Consider the following 23,202-nt stretch of genomic DNA (forward strand, 5'->3'; position numbering starts at 1 on the left):
GTCCAAGTGGCCGAAGTTACTCGGCCCAGCGCGCCGTTTCAAGTGCCCCAAGCTCCTGTGCCAAGGCCACGCAAATTACTCCCGTTGCCCTTGGGGTCGCCGGTCGCACCCGTACCGAAGCCACGGATCAGGTTTCTGGTGACGGACGGCCAATCTAGCACCGCTCTCCCAAGCACCGCTCTCCCAAGCACCGCTCTCCCTAGCACCGCTCTCCCTAGCACCGCTCTCCCAAGCACCGCTCTCCCAAGCACCGCTCTCCCAAGCACCGCTCTCCCAAGCACCGCTCTCCCAAGCACCGCTCTCCCAAGCACCGCTCTCCCAAGCACCGCTCTCCCAAGCACCGCTCTCCCAAGCACCGCTCTCCCAAGCGCCTGCCCGTCCAGCGCCTGCCCGCCCAGAAGTGGCGACGATGCTCCGGCGCTCGATGAAGACGGGGCCGGCGACGTCGAGAGTGGTATTTCGCCGGAGTCCCTGGAAGATGGGACTGGCGACATCGAGAGAGGCAATTCGCCGGAGTCCCTGGAGGAAGGGGCTGGCGACGTCGAGAGTGGTAATTCGCTGGTGCCCCTGGAGGAAGAAGCCGGTGACGTCGAGAGAGGCAATTCGCCGGAGTCCCTGGATGAAGGGGCTGGCGACGTCGAGAGTGCCAATTTGCCGTTGCCCCTGGAGGATGGGGCCGGTGACGTCAAGAGTGGTAATTTGCTGGTGCCCCTGGAGGAAGAAGCCGGTGACGTCGAGAGAGGCAATTCGCCGGAGTCCCTGGATGAAGGGGCTGGCGACGTCGAGAGTGCCAATTTGCCGTTGCCCCTGGAGGATGGGGCCGGTGACGTCAAGAGTGGTAATTTGCTGGTGCCCCTGGAGGAGGAAGCCGGTGACGTCGAGAGTGGCAATGCGCCGGAGTCCCTGGCAGATGGGACTGGCGACGAGAGAGGCAATTCGCCGGAGTCCCTGGAGGAAGGGGCTGGCGACGTCGAGAGTGCCAATTTGCCGTTGCCCCTGGAGGATGGGGCCGGTGACGTCAAGAGTGGTAATTCGCCGGAGGCCCTGGAGGACGGGGCCGGCGACGTCCAGAGAAGCAATGATCCGGGTTCCTGGGAGAAGAGGGCTGTCCACCCCTCGAGCAAACAGGGTAAGGTGCCCGACCGTACTAAACTTCTAATATTTCCTGAAGGCAGGCAGTTTGGCAAAGACTTAAGGGACCAGCTGGGATGCCTGCCGGACCGACCACTGCCTCGTCTCGTTTCTGGCTGGCGCGGACGCCCGCCGGATCGACCTCAGCCTCGTCTTGTATCCGGCCTGCGCGGACGCCCGCCGGATCGACCACTGCCTCGTCTCGTTTCTGGCCGGCGCGGACGCCCGCCGGATCGACCACAGCCTCGTCACGTTCTTGGCCGGCGCGGATGCCCGCCGGATCGACCTCAGCCTCGTCTCGTTTCTGGCCGACGCGGACGCCCGCCGGACCGACCACTGCCTCGTCTCGTTTCTGGCCGGCGCGGACGCCCGCCGGATCGACCACAGCCTCGTCTCGTTTCTGGCCGGCGCGGACGCCCGCCGGATCGACCTCAGCCTCGTCTCGTTTCTGGCCGACGCGGACGCCCGCCGGACCGACCACTGCCTCGTCTCGTTTCTGGCCGGCGCGGACGCCCGCCGGATCGACCACTGCCTCGTCTCGTTTCTGGCCGGCGCGGACGCCCGCCGGACCGACCACAACCTCGTCTTGTTTCTGGCCGGCGCGGACGCCCGCCGGATCGACCACCGCCTCGTCTCGTTTCTGGCCGGCGCGGACGCCTGCAAGATCGACCTCAGCCTCGTTTCGTTTCTGGCCGGCGCGGACGCCCGCCAGACCTGCCACTGACTCGTCTCGTTTCTGGCCGGCGCGGACGCCCGCCGGAGCGACCTCTCTGTCTGTTCTTGGGTTGGTGTGGAAGACCACCGGACAATTCTAGGTCTCCCACCCACCCTCCCTGCTTGTTCCCGTTTCTCATGTTGTAATAGACCTTGGGACGTCTAGAATCCGTCCCTTAGAGGGGGTGTACTGTCAGGAGTTGCTGGATCGGCTCTCCTGACATGACGTCACGGTAGTTATCAGCCGTGGCTAATTACGTGATTGGATTATTTTTGGTATTTAAGCATTGTGACTTTCTGTGGATGCCGTTGGATCGTCTGGTTTCATCACTGGTGTAGTACTGGTTTAGTTCTGGTTTCGTTTCCTGTTAATCCTCGTAGTCATTGCTGTTTCCATGACGCCCCGCCGCATGTTGTTTTCGTTTGTAATGAGTGGTCAAGCTAAGTTGTTGAAGTTATGTTACCCCGTTCAATAAATCAACCTACAAGAGCTACAGACCTGCCTCACCTTTCCATTCCTTCGGCGACTCTGCATCTGGGTTCAACTTCCCCTGCGATCGTCTCGCACTACGCGGCGGCGATCGCAACAAACTGAAGCATAAATATTCATTTATATCAAGTTTTTTGTTTAATAAATGGTGTGTTATTGCAGATCAAGTCTTTTTGGGAGGACCAAGGCTTCTGACCTATCTTCTGGACCCTTCTAACCCAGTTCTGGACTTCCTATATGGATTTCTTCAATTCAACGTAACACTGGTAGGACAAAACACCCCTTACACCCATTTATTTTAATATCCACACCCCCTCAACACCTACTTTTGTCTCCGTAAAAAAAACCCCACAACAAGCTTTCTATACATAGACATTTTATGTATATTTAAACATTTTTTTACTATAGAACAGTCAAAAATGTAATTTCAAGCCTGCTATACATGGACTTTTGTGTATATTTAATTTTTTTTTACTATAGTACAGTCAGAAAATTGAATTTTATGAGTTTTTTGGGTCAATTTTGGACATTACTTGATTTTAAATCATAAAAAAAGCAGTATTCAGATAACTAACTCCATCTAAATTCTCATTGTGAGCCACTACAATGTTTTTATCCTAATTTGCTGCAGGCTGTAGTTTGTACACCCCCACTATAGTCATTTTTTCTACCTTTAAAAAAAGCCTGGCGATATATTTTGAACACTATGACATTTCTAATAATAATATAAAACCTAATAGTGACAACAATATACTACAGTCAGTTTTCTGTGTGAAAATGCGATGGAGCAAAACAAGCGTGTCTGCAGCAGAGGTGCAGTGATTCATGATGTCACAACACCGAGAAAGCGGGTGACTCATCCGGCCGCCAACATCTTCCCCGCGTTGCGGCACTTTGAAAAACAGTATTCCGTGCTTATCTGTCCCTTGGCGTTCATCAAAAGTAGTCATGGACTTGCACGTACTTGTTTATTAAAAGACTTACAACAAAGTACAACAACGAGTACATCACTCAAATCAGGATCTCAAGATACAACGTCATTACTTTGGTTTGTTTTTTTTGTTTTTATTTGATTTTCATCGTCGCAAGAGATGCAAATAGACACCAACGTGCACTCCATACCAAAAGACATTCTTAAAAATGGCATTCTTCTCTGCCAACCCTTCCACTTGCAATAGATTGGACGCCTGTCAATCACATTATGAACATTTATCACCACCCAAGTCTTTTTTTACGTTTCTGCCCTTGCCTGGCAGCCATTTTGCGTCTAAAAACTGGCAATTGGACATGAAAAAATACTCCCCCAGATAAGTAAACCAGTTCTGGACCAAAGGTTCGATTCCCTAGACCGTTTTTCAACAGTTCTGACACCCAAAACGTCATTTAAGTGTCTTACAGGAATGGACAGTTAAGGCTTGACAAAATGGACAGTTGGGACATTCTAAACCAACCACGTGCTTCCATTCCTGCAAATAAGAACCCAAAAAAAAACGTCACAGTGATCCGTAAGGCAGCCGATGTTTGTAAACAACTTATTTAAAAATATGTAGAATCGAGTTATTTTCTTAAGCAATTGAGCTCCCATTGGAGCTAAGCTGGAATAGAAAATAACACAGAAAAAATACATGCACGCTTTGGCGCTATAGCAACAAGGTAATTGAAGTTGTGGAAAGGGATGAGTCACTGCAGCCATTTTAGATCTGCCACGCAAAAAATGTCCACAACAGTTGTTCCCACACACTGGATATAACACAAGATGGGGAATATACAGATTAAAAAAATAATGAAGTCATCCTTCTATCTTCTTTTAAACGTTCTAGTCCTCCCACGTTTAGAGTCCAAATATTTTGGTGCGAGTTCCAAGCCTTCCCTGGATCGGCGAGTCAAATCTGGCAACCCTGTCCTTGTTTTGGGGTCCTACACCCACCTGGGTCTCTTCCCCAATAGCCTCTGGATGTATTTCTCCAGTGGAGATTTATCATCAGGCAAGAGTCGGTTGTAAAACTGGTCCTGGCCTCTTTGTGGGTACGGTAGAAGGTATCCGGGGTAGTAGGGTTTACGCTGTAGGTTTGTTGGGGGTTTTCTCAGGAGGGGCTGGACCCAGTTGAGGTAGCGTTGCTTTGGACGGAAGTCCCAGGATCGTGGCGCCGAGGCTACGGCCATTTTGGGGATGTAGTAGCGGAATGCGGGTCGCCGGGGAGGGTAGAAGAGGGGTTGTGCGTTGGGGTAGTAGCGTCTCCATCCCCAAGGTTCAGGTTTCTTGGGTTTCAGTGTCTGAGACCAGGTGTAGGGTGAGGAAATAGGATTGCTCCAGAATTCCTTGGGTCTTGTTGGGGTTTGATCCTGAAACCAGTTCTTCAGGAGGTGTAGGGAAGGCGGTTTGGACTTGGGGTAGCTAAAGGGAGCACTGGGGGCTTCAGGGAAGCTAGTATGTGGGGTTATGTCCTTTTTCTTCTTCTTTTTCTTCTTCTCTACGTCGCTGATGATGTCCACTACGTCGTCGGCGGGCAGGTGTAGCTTACTGGAGATCTCGATTAGCTTGTCGATGGTTTGGGGGTCTACATGGTCGTCTTCTTGCCCGTCCTCTTCCTCGGATCGCTTGTCCTCAGCGGCGTCTGTGGACCATGGTGCGTCTTTGCCGGCGACTCCGTTCTGCTTGACCATGTAGCGTAGTAGCATATCCGAGGCGATGTCAGCTAGCTTCTCTTCCTCCATTTTGGCTCGTTGTACCTCCGCCGCCTGCCTCCTCATCTCCTCTTGCTCCGCTTTGGCTTGGGCTTCCTCTTCTTCTGGACTCAAGACCTCTTCTTCTTCTTCTACTTGTTCGTCAGCATCCCCAACATCTGCAAACTTTCCTCGGAATGACGGAACATTGTTGTTAGCCCATTGTGACTCCTCTCGCCATTTTAGTTTATCTTTATACGCCCCTTTTCCGAAGGGGATGATCTCATTATCGCCACCGTAGGCCCGACTCTCCCTTCGTTCGTCCTCCGACCGTTTCACCGTGGCGTCCAGGCGGGGGAATTCCTTCATCACCGTTTCCAGATTCTTCAGTTCTTCCGGGTTTAGCTGCTCCTCTTCGGGACCCGGTTCAGGAGGAGGTTCCCTCTGGACCTGGAGAATCTGACTTGTAGTGCGACTATTCACCCTTTCAGTCATCTTCTCCTCTTCTTCCTCTGCTTTCTTCCTCTCCTCCTTCCCCTGGGCGGCCATTAGTAGCTCCAACTTGAGTCTCCCGTCTCTGTCTCGTTCCTCGGCTTCGGGGTTGTCCCTTCTTTGTTCCGGTCTTTTGCCACCAAGGGACCCCAGTAAAAGGGCGGCTAGAGTTCTGGGGTCCACATCGTCGAAGAGGTCTGCTTCAGCGCCTCCTTTAGGTTCTTGGGTGTCTCTCCTAAGATTCTTTTCAGTAGGGAGCGAACTTTGAGTGTCAGGGGGTGCCGTGGGGTCACCTAGCGATGACCCTACCAGGAGAACCAGAAGAAGGACACCAGTCCGGTAGTGGGGACCCATCGTAGCCAGCAAGGATGGAAAATTCCTGTAGAAAACAAGACATTAGAGAACTGGGTTGGCTAAAGGCTAACATGGTCATATTTTGTTGCCATTGATGGCTAGACACGTCTTTTACCAATAAATGTCCCTATCAAAACAAATTGTCCTATCGTCATTGGCCTAAAAAGGGTAAAGGAATTCCCACACCATAAAAAGTCAACATTTTCCACACAAAGTCATCTTTTATGATATTTATTGGAAGAAAACAAAAACAAAAGAAACATCTGTTGTTGAAATAACGTGACTGTTGTTGACTCACTTGCAGGCGGGCGCTCTGTGGGGGGATTCCAGCCTCGGCTCCTCAGACGTCACCGTCTCCCAATCACGTGCCAGTATAGTCCACTTCCTCGTGAGTGTCCGTAATTGCAAAAAAAAATGTCCTGATTTATGGATTTATGTTTTTATTTTTCCTTTGATTTGTTATTGATCCACCAGCCGGGATTCCTGGTCTTCCTCTGGTGTGTTTTCAGCACCGCGGACAGCATCACAGGCTTCTTATACCCGCCAGTGGGCCCCACGTGAGACCTGCGTCAAGCGCTCCATTGACGTCAGCGGCCATTCAGAAGGAATTTCTGCACGCCTTGCTCAAGACCGCCCACCCACCGCCCGCCGGCCCCCCCTTTCCTCGGCGGATTCGCTCGGTGAGCTGCAGTATTGCTCAATTCACTGGTGGCCATAGCACGACTCCAATTTTAAAGACTAAAACCATTGATTTTGAATCAAATTTCAGATATTTCAATGGGATTATTACTAGTGTTTAATGATAGGTTAATCTGGATTAAGATATTGATGGTTAAAGCACTATTGAATGCAAATGAAGACAGAAAATATTTTCAGATAGGCTTAAAAACAGGTTGAAAAGGAACTACGACCACCTGTCTCAAATAATGTAGATTATATCATTTAATCTAGTTGTAAATTGGATTAAAAATACCTAAAATAAATTCTAAAAAGGGTGAAATATTCAAAAAAATTGAAGAAAATCCCCTTTTAAAAATAAATAAATATATTTTTAGGGGAAATAAATCATAATTTAGATTTTAATCTTTCCTATTTTGAAAAATATACACAATATATTCATGCTATGTTATTATTATTGTTATCTTTACTGTTACATGTACATCTTTTTTCCTATAGGCATGTATTCCTCCAATCCTGGATGGATATTTATGATCTCAAGCGGCCATCTTGGATGGGGCAACCAATGTTTTGAGTATTTTGACAAAATTAGGCAGAAAAAATAGATACAACGTAGCAAATGAGTCTCGAAAAAGGTGTTTTATTGAGTGCAGCAAGATACAAAGCCAAAAGGTAGAAAGCTGAGCTGGCAAAATGCAAACAAAGCTCCAGCGTTGTGCTCCACAAAAAAACCTTCCAAACATTTGGTAACAACAATTACAACAACAAAAACAACCTCCTCAAAGGTGCTCACTTTTAAAAGTCATCTCGCCCAACGGTTAAGATCACCTGATTGGTCAACGCTCCGGCAGCGGATGGGAAGGTGCATCTTGGCCAGGGGAAGTTCTCTGAGGTAAGGGTTTATTCCGAACTAGAGAAACCGAACTTGCTTTAAAAAAAGAACTGTTTGCTATCAGGTTTCAGTTCCACGGAACAAATTGGACCTTACCGGCTCCCGACATGTTAGAAATAAACTCTCACCCCCGAAACTTCTGACCAATGGCAGCCAAAGGACGTATTTTTGACCTGGTTTCACATTAAAAAAAACAAAACAAAACCCAAAAGAAATGTAGAAACATGAAAATCTCCTACTACGCCAAGCCCATCTCCTCCAGTACACTCCTTGGCGACTCGTCTTCCTGCATCAGGGAAGGACAAACCCCAGTTAAACCTCGGATTGGTCGCCAAACCAGCCAATTCCACCCACCTCCTGCAGTATATCCGCCTGCTCAATGGCTTTCAGGACGCTCTTCTTGGAAGTGTCCTGGATCTCTCCACCCATCAGGAACTCATCCAGGATGAAGTAAGCCTTCTCAAAGTTGAAGATGATGTCCAGTTCGCACACCTAGGACACACAACAATACTCAAAATGGACAAAAGACAGTAGGGAGGACGCAGGGGGGTGTACTCACGCTTCCGAAATATTTATCCAGGAGCTCCACGAAGCGGTGTATGACCTCCAATGTGATTAACTCGTTGTCATGTTCCTCCACGGCGCAACAGAAGTACAAGCTGGCGTACCTAGCGAAGCAACGGGATAGCATTCCTCGCCGTGGGTGGCGACATGGCGCCATGTAAGTGCCCGCCTACCTTTTATAGACGATCTTGAGGTCCCTCCACTCCAGGAAACTGCACATTTTAGGCTTACGGGCTAGCACGATCTGCATTAACTCCCGGACCATTTTCTTCTTGTCACGTTCGGACGTAGCCGTGTACCATTTTTGCAGTCGCAGCTTGCCCTGCCGACTAAACAGCAGCATGAAGCGCATCTGTGGAGCCAAAATGGCCGACTTTTAAAGTCCACAATTGACAATTCTCTCAGGGGATCTCCGAATAGACCAACCGGGGTGCCGACATGTACATATTCTACATGGTGAGTATCATTTGCGTTGAAAATGATGCTATTTATGAAGCCTAGCTGCCATTGACGTCAATAAACGTCCAATCTATTAAGTAGGAAAAACCTATTGCTATATTGTCACATCAATATGGAGTTTTAACCCCAATTTTCCCGCATTATTCAACATTTAAACCTCAAATAACAAGAAATCCTCTATCCAGGTACATTATTTGTCAGGACACGCCCACTTCTCACCTTTATAACCATTTGCCTGGAGCTATCCGGCCCAGAAATGAGAGCTTAAATCCAATTAAAAACATAACTCCATGGAAAATAGTGTTACCACAAAATGAACAATGAAACTAGTAGTAGTTGACATATTACTTAAGAATTTTCCAGCTCAGGTTAACAGATGCCAGGTGTATTTAGGACAGGTAAGAATCCACTTCCTGAAACCTGACACCTCCCTAGCAAGAACAGATAAAGGAGACACGTATTGTATCTTTCCTCCCGATCAAAAAAGGACAACTTACCATTTTCTTTAGGTTTCAGCTCCCCCAATTGACGTTTTTAGACCTTATTATTGCCTACAGGGCAATTGGATCACATCCGTTAATATGGACACTTTGTCATATCTGTCACGTTGTGTGTCAGTACACAAGACGTGCTACACACACACACACACACACGCACACAACTGTACAGGCAAAAGCATCGTCTACCCCTCTGCGCATGCACCAGTGTTTTTTCTCTGCACCATTAAAAGCTGCAGGCAAATCGAACCAATGTAAAATGCATGCCACCTTGTGGACACAACTAGTACTGCAAATACTTACATCCTTTTCAATGTCTTGTAAGGGAGTCAGAAAAGAAAATATGACCAGTATTTGTTTTTGATAAGATAATTTTGTGAATATTTTTGTATATTTTGATGTTTTATCCTCACAAGGGTCGCAGGGGGTGCTGGAGCCAATCCCAGCTGACTTTCAGGCACAAGGCAGGGGACACTCTCATATCTAGGGGTAGTTTAGAGTGTCCAAACAGCCTTCCATGCATGTTTTTGGAATGTAGGAGGTAACCAGAGTCCCCAGAGAAAATCCACACAAGCCTGGGGAGAACATGTCAACTCAACACTAGTGGACTAACCTGGATTTGAACCCAGGACCCCAGAACTGTCAGCCTCCAGGCCGCACCATCCATATACATATATATAAGACATATATACAATAAACAGTCTGCAGTCAGTTTCTTACTGAACATTTATTTAAGTAAATATTTGCAAGAATATATTTTAAGAGTGAAAATTGCAAGGGAATACTCAAAACTCATCAACATTGGTTTCCAACAAAAGAAGAATTAGCCCCTTAAGATTGAATATCAATAGCGTAACAATATCTGCACGGTTAAAGCTCAGAGAGACACCACGTTCAGAGAACAGAATGACCTTTGACATCAGCGCCATATCGTTGGTACTGATCGTCCAATAGAGGCTGAAGACCCTCCCTCTGCCGGGCCCGGGCGCGAACTGCACAGGTTGAGCCCACGAAGGCGGCGCCGACGAGTACCAGGGCGGCCACGATGCTTATTGTGATGAGTTCGGTCAGTGTGAAAGGTTGACCTTGAGAAAAACATGGTTTTAATTCACGGTGTCCCATCTAACCGGGGTGGCGTTCAACTTACCTGGCCATTCGGCATCGTAGGAGTACCCAAGGTTCTCAGGGGCGGTGGCGAACATCTCGGCGTTGGTCACGGGAGGCCAGAAAGGAACCATGTTGTAGCCTCGGTTGTGTCCAATTGGGGCGTCTTGCTCGGGGTACTCGAGGGAGTCTATCGAGCAAGTTGGACATTGTCCTCAGTGAGAGACAGGAAAGTTTTTGTTTTGGAAACTCACCTGTACTATGTCTTCGCAGCCATTCATCAAAGATGGCGTCGGTGTACGTGTGGAGCAAGACGAAGATGGGGTCATTGGGTGAAAGATGGGTCTGACCCCCGGTACCGTTCAGGAAAAGATGGGCTAGGTTGTGGAGGCTCCTCACTGCGGGGTCGTAGTTTCCTTGGGGGGCGCTGTAGCCTGAAACGGGTGAAATATGTTTGGGTAGGGTTGGGTAGGAATTTGGGGTGGATGAGGGTCACCTTCAATGGTGTTCCTGAAGCTTTCGGAAGAGGTGGAGTAGTACGGAGCTGTGTCAAAGGTGCTGACTTGGAGGCAGTCGGCTACGTCACGAGGTTCTGGGAGACGCTGGACTGTGGGCCTGTCCACGTTACCGGCCGGGTTTCTTCTTATCGGCGAGGTCTCGGTCCCTGGAAGTGGACTATGTGAAGATCTGGCAACAATGTTGGCGGGGAATGAGAAGCCTTACCATTGCAGACGGTTCCAAGGGTGTCGTAGTCGCCCACACTCTCGCAGATAACCCTCCACTGGGAGAAGACAGAGTTGGGACTAAGTGAGTTGACGTCAAAGCTACTCCTGGCTCCCATCAACTCGTCTGTGCAGATATCGCATGTGCTGCCCCCGATGGCGAAGTTCCAGTAGGGCAAAGCGAATGAGGGGTCTCCTAGCATGTCCTGGAAAAGGGGAGTGCCAAATTTGAATTTTGAATCACTGCATATATCCCAAAATATTCCAGTGGCTCACTTGCATGTCTCGTTCCAGTTGGAGCAGGTGGTACCGGTGCCAGGTGACGAAACCGGGACCCTCGTGGGAGAAATCAACCCCTCCGAAGCTAGGCTGGCCGGCACCTAAGTAAGTCTTGCCGACAGAGTAGTAATGGCTCCAAACGAAGTAGTTGTAGATGGTAATGCTCTGGAAAAGTGAGGAGTTGCCTTCAGGGCCCAGGATCTCTGCGTGGCGTCTAGTGGCGATCACCAGATCCGGGTGCACCGTGCGCTTAGCCCGGTCCAGTGCGTCCACGAAAGCCAGTTTCTCTGCGGCGCTGAGCCGCATCACGTTCCTTCTCACTGGTGGATTAGCCACAAGGAGTGGATTTAGTCAATGAGGCATGCCAGAATTTTTTTAATAACCTTGTGGAATTCCACAGGTTCAACAGTAACGTGGGATAATGACCGGGAAAATGGATAAACACTCACCCACGGACACTCTCTGATCACAGTTGTCTCCAGTCCAGCCGTGTCTACACCGTCCACAGTTGAAACCGCTGAAATTGCCGCTACACCGACAGGTGCGGTTGAAAAACCGCAGTGGCCAACGCTCTCGGTCGTCCCGGCCATCGTGCGGGTACTGCGGCCCGTGGGGGCGAGCATCAACGGCGACGACTACGCACAACCCCCGACCCGCAGCCGCCCCGCATGGGTCTACGCCGAGACCCGGAGGGGATGGGCAGCATCGGCCGCTCTGGATACCCTCGGGGGTGGCGCATTCCCTGGGGAACTGAGCCCCGGTCAAAACCCAGCAGGCCATGAGTAGTATCCACCGCCACATGATGGTTTCTTCCCTTTCCGCGCTTCGGCACCCCAAAAAGAAGGGCGGCCACTTTATATAAAAGATTAGCGCATGACCACCCGGGATTGAGTCCGGCCCCCCCGAGCCCGCGTGATTAACCTCCGAGGCCGAGTCACATCCACTCACATGATTCTCTCCTTGCCATATTTCAACTTTTTATTGCCGTATGAACAAGCACATGTGATGAAAACGAGGCACACCAAAAGCTTGTCACGGGACACACACACGCACACACAATAATACACAATCAGTACAATTATTATAAATGTGGGTGTATGTGTGTATATATGTATATATATGTGTATACATGTATACACATGTATATACATGTATATGCATATATGTACGTGTATATTCATCTATATACATGTATGTACGTGTATATATATGTATACAGACATATATAGACATATGTATATGTATATACATGTATATATATTTATATACATGTATACATACGTGTATATACGTATAAATACATGTACATACGTGTATATATGTAGAAATACATGTACATATGTGTATATATGTGTATATGTGTATATATGTGTATATATGTATATATATATATATGCTTATATATGTGTATATATGTATATATGTGGATATAAGTGTCTATATGTTTATTTATGTGTATATATGTGTGTATATAAGTCAATATATATCTATATATATGTATATATGTGTATATATGTGTGTATATGTGTGTATATTTGTGTATATTTGTGTATATGTGTGTATATAAGTCAATCTATATGTATAAAATATAATATAAATTTCCATATGCATCCCATATTGCTTCCTATTTGTTTTGTTTTGGATGATTGGCGCCCTCTGCGGGCACTATCTTGCAACTTGCTTTCTCTCTAATTGGTCACAGTTTGCAGCTTGCATCAGTGGTGACGCAATCTCCTCGCTTGACTGCTGTAGCATCCACTATACACAACGCACCTTATCCCAAACAATTTAAAACTACGCACAAACAACTCTTTTAACCAAGGTAAGATTAAATCCATCAACTATAATCCCTTTATCAAGCCTTTATTCAACATTTGCATGAAGATCGTGTGCAAGAATAAGTTAGAAGTTAGATCCCATGCCATTTGTTTGTTTCAATGTTTGCAAATATGCCTGATCCAGATAAAATTATCTTATTATAATTATATTTTAAACAAAATCCGATGCATATATCGCCGTTGATGTCATCCTATGATATAAAGTGTGAGTATTTAAAGATCGAAACATGTTTGGCAAACAATTCCCTATGAATGAACAGACTATTCCTGCATTGTCGCGTAATGACCACAGGAGGGCAGTGACGTCATTCATAAGCGTCTCAATATTTCCATGTTGTTTCTATAATGTAGAAAATGCGTTTCTTACATCAGTAGGATGCAAAAAATACATCTTAACATCCCCACAATGCACCTGTGTGTATTATGTGGCCAAAATAACTCATCTTTGCCTAATTGACGCAGACTTCTTTTTCAGGGAGGCAATTAATTGGCGTCTCAACATCGACGGCCATTGATGTGCGGGTGCCAGATGGGAAACTTTGATAAGACTTCCTTTCCAGAGAAGAAAAAAGCTCCTTGGCGCTAATGATGTCACCGCCGCTTCTTTTACGGTAGGTACCACCTCCACGGAGATGCTAACTCGCAAAGATGAAGCTCCGCCTCCTAGAACAAGGGGTCGGGAACCTTTTTGATGGAGAGAGTGCCATAAACAATACATTTTATAATGTTATTTCTTGAGAGCCATTTTTAGAATTGAAAAGTACAAATATATGAAAATGTGATTTTTTTTGGGTCATTTCACCACTTTTAAAGTACGAAAAGTCTCGGAATTCTTTTGACAACATTGTTATGCTGTCAGTATTAATGAGATTATGCACGTGGAAGAGTAATGGACAACTAAAATAGGATTAAAGGGGTGCTAGAGCAAGGGTCAGGAAGTTTTTTGACAAAGAGAGCCACAAACAATTCTTATTTTCCAATGTTATTCCTTGTGAGCCATACTACGAATTTAAAAGTCAAAATACATACATGTAAACAAGTACCTTATCAATTTTTTAGTAATTTCACCACTTTTAAAGTGAAAAAAATGAATATTTTAGTCGTAAAAGATTCTTATGCTGTTGATAATCAATGAAAATGCATTCCAGAAGACTCTACTACAAAAAAATGAATTTTAAACCAATTCTAGATGTAATATCTCAGTTATATCACCAGCAATTTCCATATTTTAGCTCACAGGTTAGCAAACTAGCCAAATGCACTCATCCAAAGAGCCACATGTGGCTCCCGAGCCTTAGGTTCCCTACTCCTGTGCTAGAGCTAGGTCAAACACCAGTGTTGCTACTACTGGTGCATTCTGGACTCGCATAAATTACATAATTTTGCATAATTTACCTCTCAGGTTCATAAAGAGCCATATGCACCCACGGAAAGAGCCATATAAACGGCTCCCGAGCCATAGAAACGGCTCCCGAGCCATAGAAACGGCTCCCGAGCCATAGGTTTCCTACCTCTGTCCTAGAAGAACTAATATATAAACACCTGCTTACTTCTTGGATAACCACCATTATTTTTGGAAGTGTTTTGGCCCATCTGTGATATAATTTCCTTCTAAAAATGGTACAATTTGGCGGTCTCTGTAGTGCGTCTCACATTAGGAACGCTTGCGTAACAATGCCAGGCATCAATAATGCAAGGCACTCCACTTGTTATCCATTTTTTAAAGCGCAGCTTGGCTTGATGCAACTGCAATTGGACATTTGCGCCGTGACGTTGGCCGCTGCGTCTCTCGTGAGGAGACGACTTTATTTTGAAAGGAAATCAAATGTGGCAGGGAAGCGTTAAAGTATTAAAGCTGTCGAGCGAGGGGGGCCGTAAAATGGCGCAGGATAACGTCATAGCCACGTCCCGGTTGGGGAAAAAAAACTTCATTGCAGATATTTTTAGGGGGATTTTTGTGTAGAGACTTGGACATTAAAAGGTCCATTTAAGGACACAAATAATTAGTGCAAAGAATGAGTAAATTATCAAAATGTTTATTAACAGAATATTCCTTTTGCATTATGAACAATATATTATGAACAAGGCAATAACATGAGAACATAAATAAATGTTAATTCATGTTGTCTGCACGTACTAAAACACTGCGCCCCCTAGTGGATAATACAAGAACTACAAATTTTAAAAAAATCAGATTTTTTTTTTATACAATGCTGCTTTCTTCCCCGGGCCGTACCAAACCACCAGACGGGCCGGGTCCGGCCCGGGGGCTGTATGTTTGACACCACTAGGGTAAGCAAAAACAACAGCTGTAGCATTAATAGTATATCAAGTATTTAATAATAACAATTAAGGTGGGAACTCAAAAATAACTCCATTGGAAATTAATCAACTTAAGCGTCCTTCCAGGTCTGCATTCTGGGGTAAAGGTCAGTCCTATCTTCCAGCTCAAATTGAAGAAGCTCTCATACAAAAATGATTAAATACACACACATATATATAATAGTATTACAGAATAACTTCTCTATACACTGATGTAGTTTTTAATGGTTAATTCACAACACACAGTCATTTTCTTGCGTCTTTTTAATGATTAGTTCCCCTTCACATTGACTTTTTATCCATCCAAGATCATAAATGCCCTTAATAAGTCCTCCATCTTAGCACAGTGCCCTTAAGTTTAATTAAATATTAAAGTTTTTATTGGATCCGAGTCAGGAGAAACAACGAGAATTCGCCTCCTGACACAACGTTGACGTTATTGCCATCACAAAGTCTGGGGGGGGGGGGGCTTGCTGGAGAAAAAGCTTACGGGGGGTGACGGAACAAGACGACAATAAGCCGGAGATGCCAAAAAAAACCAGCAATTTTTCTACCTGTTTTTTGGTCAATTGTTTCATGACTTGTCTTGTTATACAACAGCTAGTTTTTCCACATAATTCTGACCTGTTTTTTTAGTATATGTCAAAACTTTTCCACATTTTAGTGTTCTTTCCCGCGGCTAAAATATTTGAGTGGAAAGGTCGCGGAAAGGCAGAACAAATGTGACAGTCGTTGGTGCCAAAATCTGTGTTTTTTTTGCATGTATTTTCACACAAAAAGCTTTTATTTGTGTGAGAGAACGAAAAAAATGATTTATTTTTTGAATAACCGTCCCCTAAAATGAACTAAAATGTATATTTGTTAGAAAAGAGACACTTGAAAGGACATTTTTTCAGTAAACAACAAAATATTTATGGAATTTTATCCTTCTGAGAGCTCCATTCATTGTTCAAAAAATGACACGAGTTGAGTAATGAAAAAAATTGGAAAGAAACTGTCCTTGAGTCTGTTTGTCTTGGTTGTTATGGTCCTGTAGCGCCTGTTTATAATGACAATAAAAGCATTCAATTCAATTCCAATAAAGCCGGATCCGTGGTGGGAATCATCAATCACTAGACGCCGCCCCCCCCTACTGGTTGACTCCGGCAGGTCCCGTTGAGAACACCACGATGGCGCCGAGGCCGGCTGGGCCAAAGCCCTTCCTGGCAGATGAGTGTTCCAAGGGCATGCTCATCATCATCTCCGGGCAGATTGATGGGCAAAACTACCTAGCGCCGAGGGGGGCGGGTTTATTTTCCGTAAGGTCTTACAGTCAGAGGTAGCAGAAAAAGTATGGTGTTCGGATGTTTGGTGGCCGGTGTTTTGGTCCCTTTTGGTCGCCGGTCTTTAGGTCGCCGGTCTTTTGGTTGCCAGTCTTTTGGTCCTTTTTGGTTGCCAGTCTTTTGGTTGCCAGTCTTTTGGTTGCCAGTCTTTTGGTTGCCAGTCTTTTGGTGGCCAGTCTTTTGGTTGCCAGTCTTTTCGTCGCCAGTCTTTTGGTCGCCAGACTTTTGGTCGCCAGACTTTTGGTCCCTTTTGGTCGCCGGTCTTTAGGTCGCCAGTCTTTTGGTCACCAGTCTTTTGGTCTCTTTTGGTTGCCAGTCTTTTGGTCCCTTTTGGTTGCCAGTGTTTCGGTCGACAGTCTTTTGGTCACCAGTCTTTTGGTTGCCAGTCTTTTGGTTGCCAGTCTTTTGGTTGCCAGTCTTTTGGTTGCCAGTCTTTTGGTTGCCAGTCTTTTGGTTGCCAGTCTTTTGGTTGCCAGTCTTTTGGTTGCCAGTCTTTTGGTCGACAGTCTTTCGGTCCCTTTTGGTTGCCAGTGTTTCGGTCGACAGTCTTTTGGTCACCAGTCTTTTGGTCCCTTTTGGTTGCCAGTCTCTTGGTTGCCAGTCTTTGGGTTGCCAGTCTTTTAGTTGCCAGTCTTTTGGTTGCCAGTCTTTTGGTCGACAGTCTTTTGGTCTCTTTTGGTCTCTTTTGGTCTCCGTTCTTTTGGTCGCCAGTCTTTTGGTGAGTTTTTTGTTGAGAACAGCCCTCAAAATTATATTTATGAGAGAGTTTAATATCTAAGAGAGAGTTTATTATCTAAGTACTGTTTAATATCTAAGTACATTTGACCGCCGACCCGTCCTGTCACAAAAAGTATGGAACAAACTTAAGGTATCTTCCGTATTGTTTCCACAACGGCAATTCCAAGGTCGGCCATCGCCGTTTCCACACCGGCAAAGTGTAGCTAGCCCACCTGCGTAATTGGCCTCCTGGCATCTCTGCACATTAAAATATCTTTGAAGCTCACCGGCCGCGTTTACCCGCAGAACAAAGAAGCGAGATGGCGCACCGGCGAATCTCATCCGCGTTTGCCCCACCACCAGACCCCGATATGCAAACGAGCCCGTCTGATGTGGTCCGATACGGACGTTCTTTTCCTTTTTAAAGGTGCGTTTATCTTCAAAGCCACAGACGGCATTTGAAAGGCGACGTTAGCATTTAGTTTGGAACCTTTTGCAATTAAAGTTTAGGTTGAAGAGTCGAAAACTGATTGACAGCGATGAGCTTGGATCGAATGATTGGCTTTGACCTATTTAGACCTGAAATTTACTATAAATAAGCATTTGGAGTCAGTTGTTTTCTGAACTTTTTGCTTGCGAGTCAAGTAGACGACTTTTTTGCGGATAACCAGATTCAGGACGCCATTTTTTGATCACCTGACCTTTCTCCGGGTGCTTCGTAGTCGAAATTAGGGAGCCTAAACACTTAGTAACTGTTTCCAATTGGAATTAGTGAATTATTTAGTAAAATGTAAGCATAACAGGAGGAGATAGGGTAAACAGTATTGTTCTATTTTCACGTTTCTGGAATAATCTCACAAAACTCTGTGGCTATTTTTGTGTCAAATGTTACGGAAGCATCAGTAAAAACCTTTGAGCCAAATTTGGAGAATAATACAATGATTTAATCTTCGTTTTCTTGCATTAGACTCTTCTGGAATGCATATTCTCATGTATTAGCAACTGCAAAAGTACTTTTTTCCACTTTAAAAGTAGTAAAATGACTAAAAACAGGCTCTCATTTATATATATTTTGACTTTTAAATTCGTAGTATGTCTCTCAAGTAATAACATTAGAAAAATCCATTTTTATGGCTTTTTTGGTCAAAAAACTGCCCTTACTGACCCCAAAAACAGCCATTTTGGATCTTGAGATCCTCACAATTTTGCTTCATGTGGACTCATATTGTCAATTGATCCTTTGGCTGTCTTCTGAGGGGGACTTCATGTTTCGGGGACTATTCTATTAAAGGTTTCTGTCCAGTGAAGTCCCAGTGGTGGCCATTAGGCCGGCCTTGCAGCCATTAATCACCCACCAGTAAGCATGGCCGACTTTTTGCGCCTGTCGTTCGTTAGCTCTCATTTCCGAGCATCTGCACCGGCACCCCCACTCCCCTTCCCTCCCTGCCATCCCACCTGGAGTTGGTCCTTGTTCTTGCTGACGTCCCCATTTTTTTTAGTCCCCACGTTGCGTGAGGAAATGGAGAACAGGCAGCTTTTTTTTTACAGAATGCGTTCTCTCAGGAAAAAAAAGCTGGCTTTGCCGTTCTAAAGCTTCTAATTATCACAGTAAAGTTTTTTTTTTAAGGGAATATATTGTGTCACGGAAAACTTGAGGGAATTGCGTTCTATTTTGAGAAGACAAAAACTGCGTTATTTACAAATAAAGTGTCTTTTTTTGCAGGTTTAAGGCTTTATTTGACTTCTTTTTGTGTTGTCAAGTAGTGTTTTACGTTTTTATTGATTAGCTTTGTCTTTGTGTCACTGTTAGGTTCAGAAAAAGAAGATATGGCGGCAAAACGACGTTCCTTTTTGAAGCAAAGGCATACGCAACGTGATCCAGATGGGAAGTGTCATTTTCAGCGTCATCTGACAATTATTTTGGATAAATATCAACATAGCACGTTGCAAGGTATGTGGCCTGTTTTCTTTGCCTTTTCTTCTTTTGCTCTTGTTTTATTTTCCTCAAAGAAATTCTATTTTTTGGGTTCTTTTTGTTGTCCACCAATGCACGATAAAGCTTTGCTTAAAAAGTGATTGAGTTGGAATATTACAAGATAATATCTAGGTCACAGGTGTCAAAGTGGCGGCATGAGGGCTTAATCTGGCTCGCCAAATCATTTTGTGAGGCCCAAGAAAGTAATTTGAGTGCTAACTTTCTGTTTTAGGATCAAATTTAAATAAATTGTATAGATTTATATTAAATTTCCTGATTTTCCCCCTTTTAAATGGATAATTGTCATTTTTTAATCAATTTTTTGGGTGTTTTTAGTTCAAAAATCATTTTGTAAAATCTAAAAATATATTTAAAAAAAATCTAAAATAAATATTGTTTTAGATCTATAAAAAAGGAAATATTCAGGGATTTTAATCCAGTTCTTTTAATCCATTTATAAAAAAATAAATACAAATATTATATCTAAGATGGTCCGGCCCACATAAAATCAAGTCCCAATAAACCGGCCCACAAACCAACCACAAACCTGACCCTAACCCTAAGCCCCTAACCCTTAATTTCCAGTATTACAGCAAAAAACTCAAAAATCCATCTAATTTCCATTCCCTATGACCAATTTCCCTCAAACATGGCCATCCAGTATGGACTTGAAGACAAAGGCGCTTACGTAGGCTGTCCTCAAAAGTCATCCGTGGCCAATTAAGACAACTCCAGTGCGTCAAAGTGGAGCAAATGCAGTTTCCATGTCTTTTCTTTTAAAGCAGTCTGTGAAAAAAGCAAAAAAAAAAAAAAAAACACAGCAAGCCTTCCTTTCGAGACTCTCCCGCTCTGTTCTTGATTCAACAGCCGATTTAACATTCGACCCAGTTTCCGCGAGGATCTCCACCGGGACGCAACCCAAAAGTGTCATGCGGCAGAACCGGAATAATAAAGGGGCCTGGCTGCGGGAAATCAAAACCAAAACAAGCACCCCCCCTACCAATCTTTCCGCAAATAAGCGTTCACGTCACTCTGCGCGCACCATCCGTTTATCTACAACGCGCTAACAATGGCGATGGTTCAATTACTTAAGAAGCGCCAACAAAGGACGGGACAATAACTCCATTGAAGGCTTTCTGATGGTATAAAATGACATCCCACGTTCCCAGTCGCCCTCGGGCGTGTAATTAGTATCGTAATTTCGTGTAATTAGCGTCAATGAGGGAACCTGATGGGAATTTTCAGGGTGCGGATCTCTCGGGTACGTACGATAACTTTAATTAAAGCCATTCTCCGATACGCGCTAAGCTAGCAAACTGAAATGAAAGCTTTGAGGTGATTGGTCGATTTGTTGTCCAATTTATCTGAAGTGTATGAATAATTGTAAGATAACATTAAGATAAAATGACAAAGTTGCTTAGCGATTGCTTGTTCATATTGTATCAGGTTTTGTAAGTATAGAAACATTGTTGTCATAAGAAACTGTACTCCAAGTTTGTTGTTGTTATGGAGACTTGACACTGATTAATCCGATTTTGCCCATAGTTCCTACCCCACTGCAAGATTTTATACAAAACATCAAAAATGGCTGGCTCTAGAGGTGACTGTAAAGTAGTGAGTGCTTCATACCTGGAAGTTAATAGCAATTACCGTATTTTCACCACTATAAGGCGCACTTAAGTCTTAAATTTTCTCCAAAATAGACAGTGCGCCTTATAATACAGTGCGCCTTATATATGGAAAAATGCCATTCATTGAGGGTGTGCCTTATAATGTGGTGCGCCTTATAGTCGTGAAAATACGGTAAATTAATCTCCCTCTTTCTTAACCTTCTCCTAAAATTTCTATTTCACCTCTATCATACTTTTGGTGCCGAAACCCGGCACCCAACAACAACAACCACCAGCACTCAAAATACACTGCACATTTACCACCACCAACTTAACTAAAAACCAGATGAACCCATTTTTTTTAAAAACAAGACTTCCTTTGCCAGATCCCATCTAGGACATCTCAAATTTTCTCTTTGATGAAAACATCCATACGAGAGCCAACATCCCCACAATTCATTGTTTTTTAAATAGTTTTCAAGTTTACACGAGGTCTCTCCGATTAAAAAATATAAACTAAATTAAACCAGAACTACTTGAAAATGATCTAGGCCATCTTTCTGTAAAATAACACGGCCTTGGTTTTGGCTGTTATCCCTTTCCCAGGCGTTATGGGCTATAATTAGCCTAGATTAAGAAGAGACAACTTGGAAAGAAAACATACATATTGTAATATTAATGATCATCTTATGAAAACATTGCTTCATCAAGGAATTCTCCCAGGCATCACTACAACTGTCGCCATTAAACATGGCGGCCGTTGTCCTATTCCGCGGGGAGGCGGTACACCCTCACTATTTTCTGGCACCTTTAAATTTTAGGGAGGCGCCATTGGAGCTCATTTCCACATTAAACGAATATATGGGCGCAAAAGTGCAGTTTGAAAGGAGAACAAAGTTTCCCTTCATCTTTCGGGCCAATGCTTTTTTTTCCCGCCCTCTGCCAAGCGCTGGTTTTATTTATGAATCTGTTTTTTTTAGCCCGTTTTTTTTGCTCTTTGTTTGAACTTTCCATTCATTGGCGACAGAGATGGAATTGTTCCCGAATAGTTGGCCTCGGACCGACTCTGCCGTTTTCGGTAGTCCGCAATCGAGGTGTTTTTTGATATATGGAGGGTTCGCTGGTGGTGTCGGATGCTTATTTCCTTTGGGGAATGGTGTCCACAGTTGGGGAGCGTAGAAAAATATATTGTAGGTATAAAGTGTTAATAGGAATGGCTTTGAAATGTTAAATTGTGGGTTGTAAGAGTTTAAAGGACTTGATTAGTCAGTTAATCTGTTTTGTATGGTTCTTCTTTTGGGGAAGGTTCTACTTTTGACCTTGTGGGGCAGTGCTCGGACGTTTGGTTGCCAGTCTTTTGGTTGCAAGTCTTTTGGTTGCCAGTCTTTTGGTCCCTTTTGGTTGCTAGTCAAATGTACTTGGATATTTAACCAGACATAGACAAACTACGGCCCGTGGGCCACATCCAGCTCCCTAAGCCCTTATTTTTCCAAGATGGCGCCATCACATTGAAACCTATGGCAGTAGCTGTGTCCACTCTAATTTGTTTTTGTTGTTTTAAAGCCCCTTTATGTTTTTTAAATGACATTTTAATATTTCTTAATACATTCCTTTACTTACTTTACTTTGTACTTTATACTTTTGACTTTAATGATGAGTGATGAGTATTTTAATACTTTAGTCCTTTTTGTCTTTATGTTTCATATGTACTGTTAACGGATGCACTTTTTTATATGTATCCTAACTTGTGTTGACCCCGCCCATCTGTCACATTTTTAAAGTCAATATGGCCCCCCTAGGACCCAAAAGTTTGCCCACCCCTGTACTCGAATCAAATCTCTCTCCTGCTAGCACTGTTATACAACTTTTCAGACAAAAGAAAGACCAATCCTCCATCCCGTCAGCCGCCCATCATCTATTGTCCTTCATCCCAGGTCATACTATGCCTCATCTTCCCGATTTTTTCATAGCTCCTCCTCCACGCATCAGTGCTTCAGCCTACTTGAACAAACCGACCATTTTCACCTTTAATCTTTATCATTTGACATGTTAAATGTTACTTTCCATCACTGACTTTGATTTCCTGGTTGGAAAAAGAACAGATCCCATCTTAAAGCAGCAGGACAAAATGTCCACACCAGTCTTATCGCGTATCGCCCGGCGTAACGTCTCCGCCAAGGCCTTTTCACGGCCGGCCGAAGAAAGGAACCTTGTTAGCGAGCTCCCTCACACCCACAAAAAAGGGGACTGGGCTTTAAAGAATAATTGGAAAGAGACCTTTCCCTAAAATGAGCGAACGGCGCCGCGATTGTCCCCGACGGGAGACGCTTAATGGCATCCGGGTCGTCCAGATCCTCCGGAGACGTGGTTAAGCCCCC

The 23,202-nt window shown here is 44.7% G+C and overlaps 3 protein-coding genes and 1 long non-coding RNA gene across 4 annotated transcripts; 1 reads left to right on the forward strand and 3 right to left on the reverse strand.

Moving 5' to 3' along the window:
* Nucleotides 1-3,860: 3,860 nt before the first annotated feature.
* Nucleotides 3,861-6,371, reverse strand: vgf (VGF nerve growth factor inducible). The gene is made up of 2 exons (XM_077742645.1): nt 6,144-6,371; nt 3,861-5,870 (listed from the first exon to the last, which is right to left on the reverse strand). Exon 2 carries the CDS (start codon nt 5,843-5,845, stop codon nt 4,253-4,255), a length of 1,593 nt encoding a protein of 530 aa, XP_077598771.1. The 5' UTR covers nt 5,846-5,870; nt 6,144-6,371; the 3' UTR covers nt 3,861-4,252.
* Nucleotides 6,372-7,146: 775 nt separating this feature from the next.
* ap1s1 (adaptor related protein complex 1 subunit sigma 1) lies at nt 7,147-9,127 on the reverse strand. The gene is made up of 5 exons (XM_077742587.1): nt 8,936-9,127; nt 8,153-8,331; nt 7,975-8,083; nt 7,770-7,907; nt 7,147-7,701 (listed from the first exon to the last, which is right to left on the reverse strand). The coding sequence occupies exons 1-5, from the start codon at nt 8,936-8,938 to the stop codon at nt 7,654-7,656; spliced, it is 477 nt and encodes a 158-aa protein (XP_077598713.1). The 5' UTR covers nt 8,939-9,127; the 3' UTR covers nt 7,147-7,653.
* A 516-nt stretch (nt 9,128-9,643) lies between these two features.
* LOC144213876 (5,6-dihydroxyindole-2-carboxylic acid oxidase-like) lies at nt 9,644-11,992 on the reverse strand. Its single transcript, XM_077742586.1, has 7 exons — nt 11,490-11,992; nt 11,038-11,360; nt 10,763-10,967; nt 10,536-10,703; nt 10,294-10,473; nt 10,083-10,229; nt 9,644-10,020 (listed from the first exon to the last, which is right to left on the reverse strand). Exons 1-7 carry the CDS (start codon nt 11,839-11,841, stop codon nt 9,830-9,832), a joined length of 1,566 nt encoding a protein of 521 aa, XP_077598712.1. The 5' UTR covers nt 11,842-11,992; the 3' UTR covers nt 9,644-9,829.
* Nucleotides 11,993-12,763: 771 nt separating this feature from the next.
* Nucleotides 12,764-19,184, forward strand: LOC144213245 (uncharacterized). Its single transcript, XR_013329926.1, has 3 exons — nt 12,764-12,862; nt 13,354-13,489; nt 19,050-19,184. It is a non-coding gene; the product is annotated as an uncharacterized LOC144213245 (long non-coding RNA).
* The last annotated feature ends 4,018 nt before the right edge of the window (nt 19,185-23,202 follow it).

The sequence above is a fragment of the Stigmatopora nigra genome, chromosome 20 (genome assembly GCF_051989575.1).
Source record: "Stigmatopora nigra isolate UIUO_SnigA chromosome 20, RoL_Snig_1.1, whole genome shotgun sequence".
NCBI lineage: Eukaryota > Metazoa > Chordata > Actinopteri > Syngnathiformes > Syngnathidae > Stigmatopora > Stigmatopora nigra.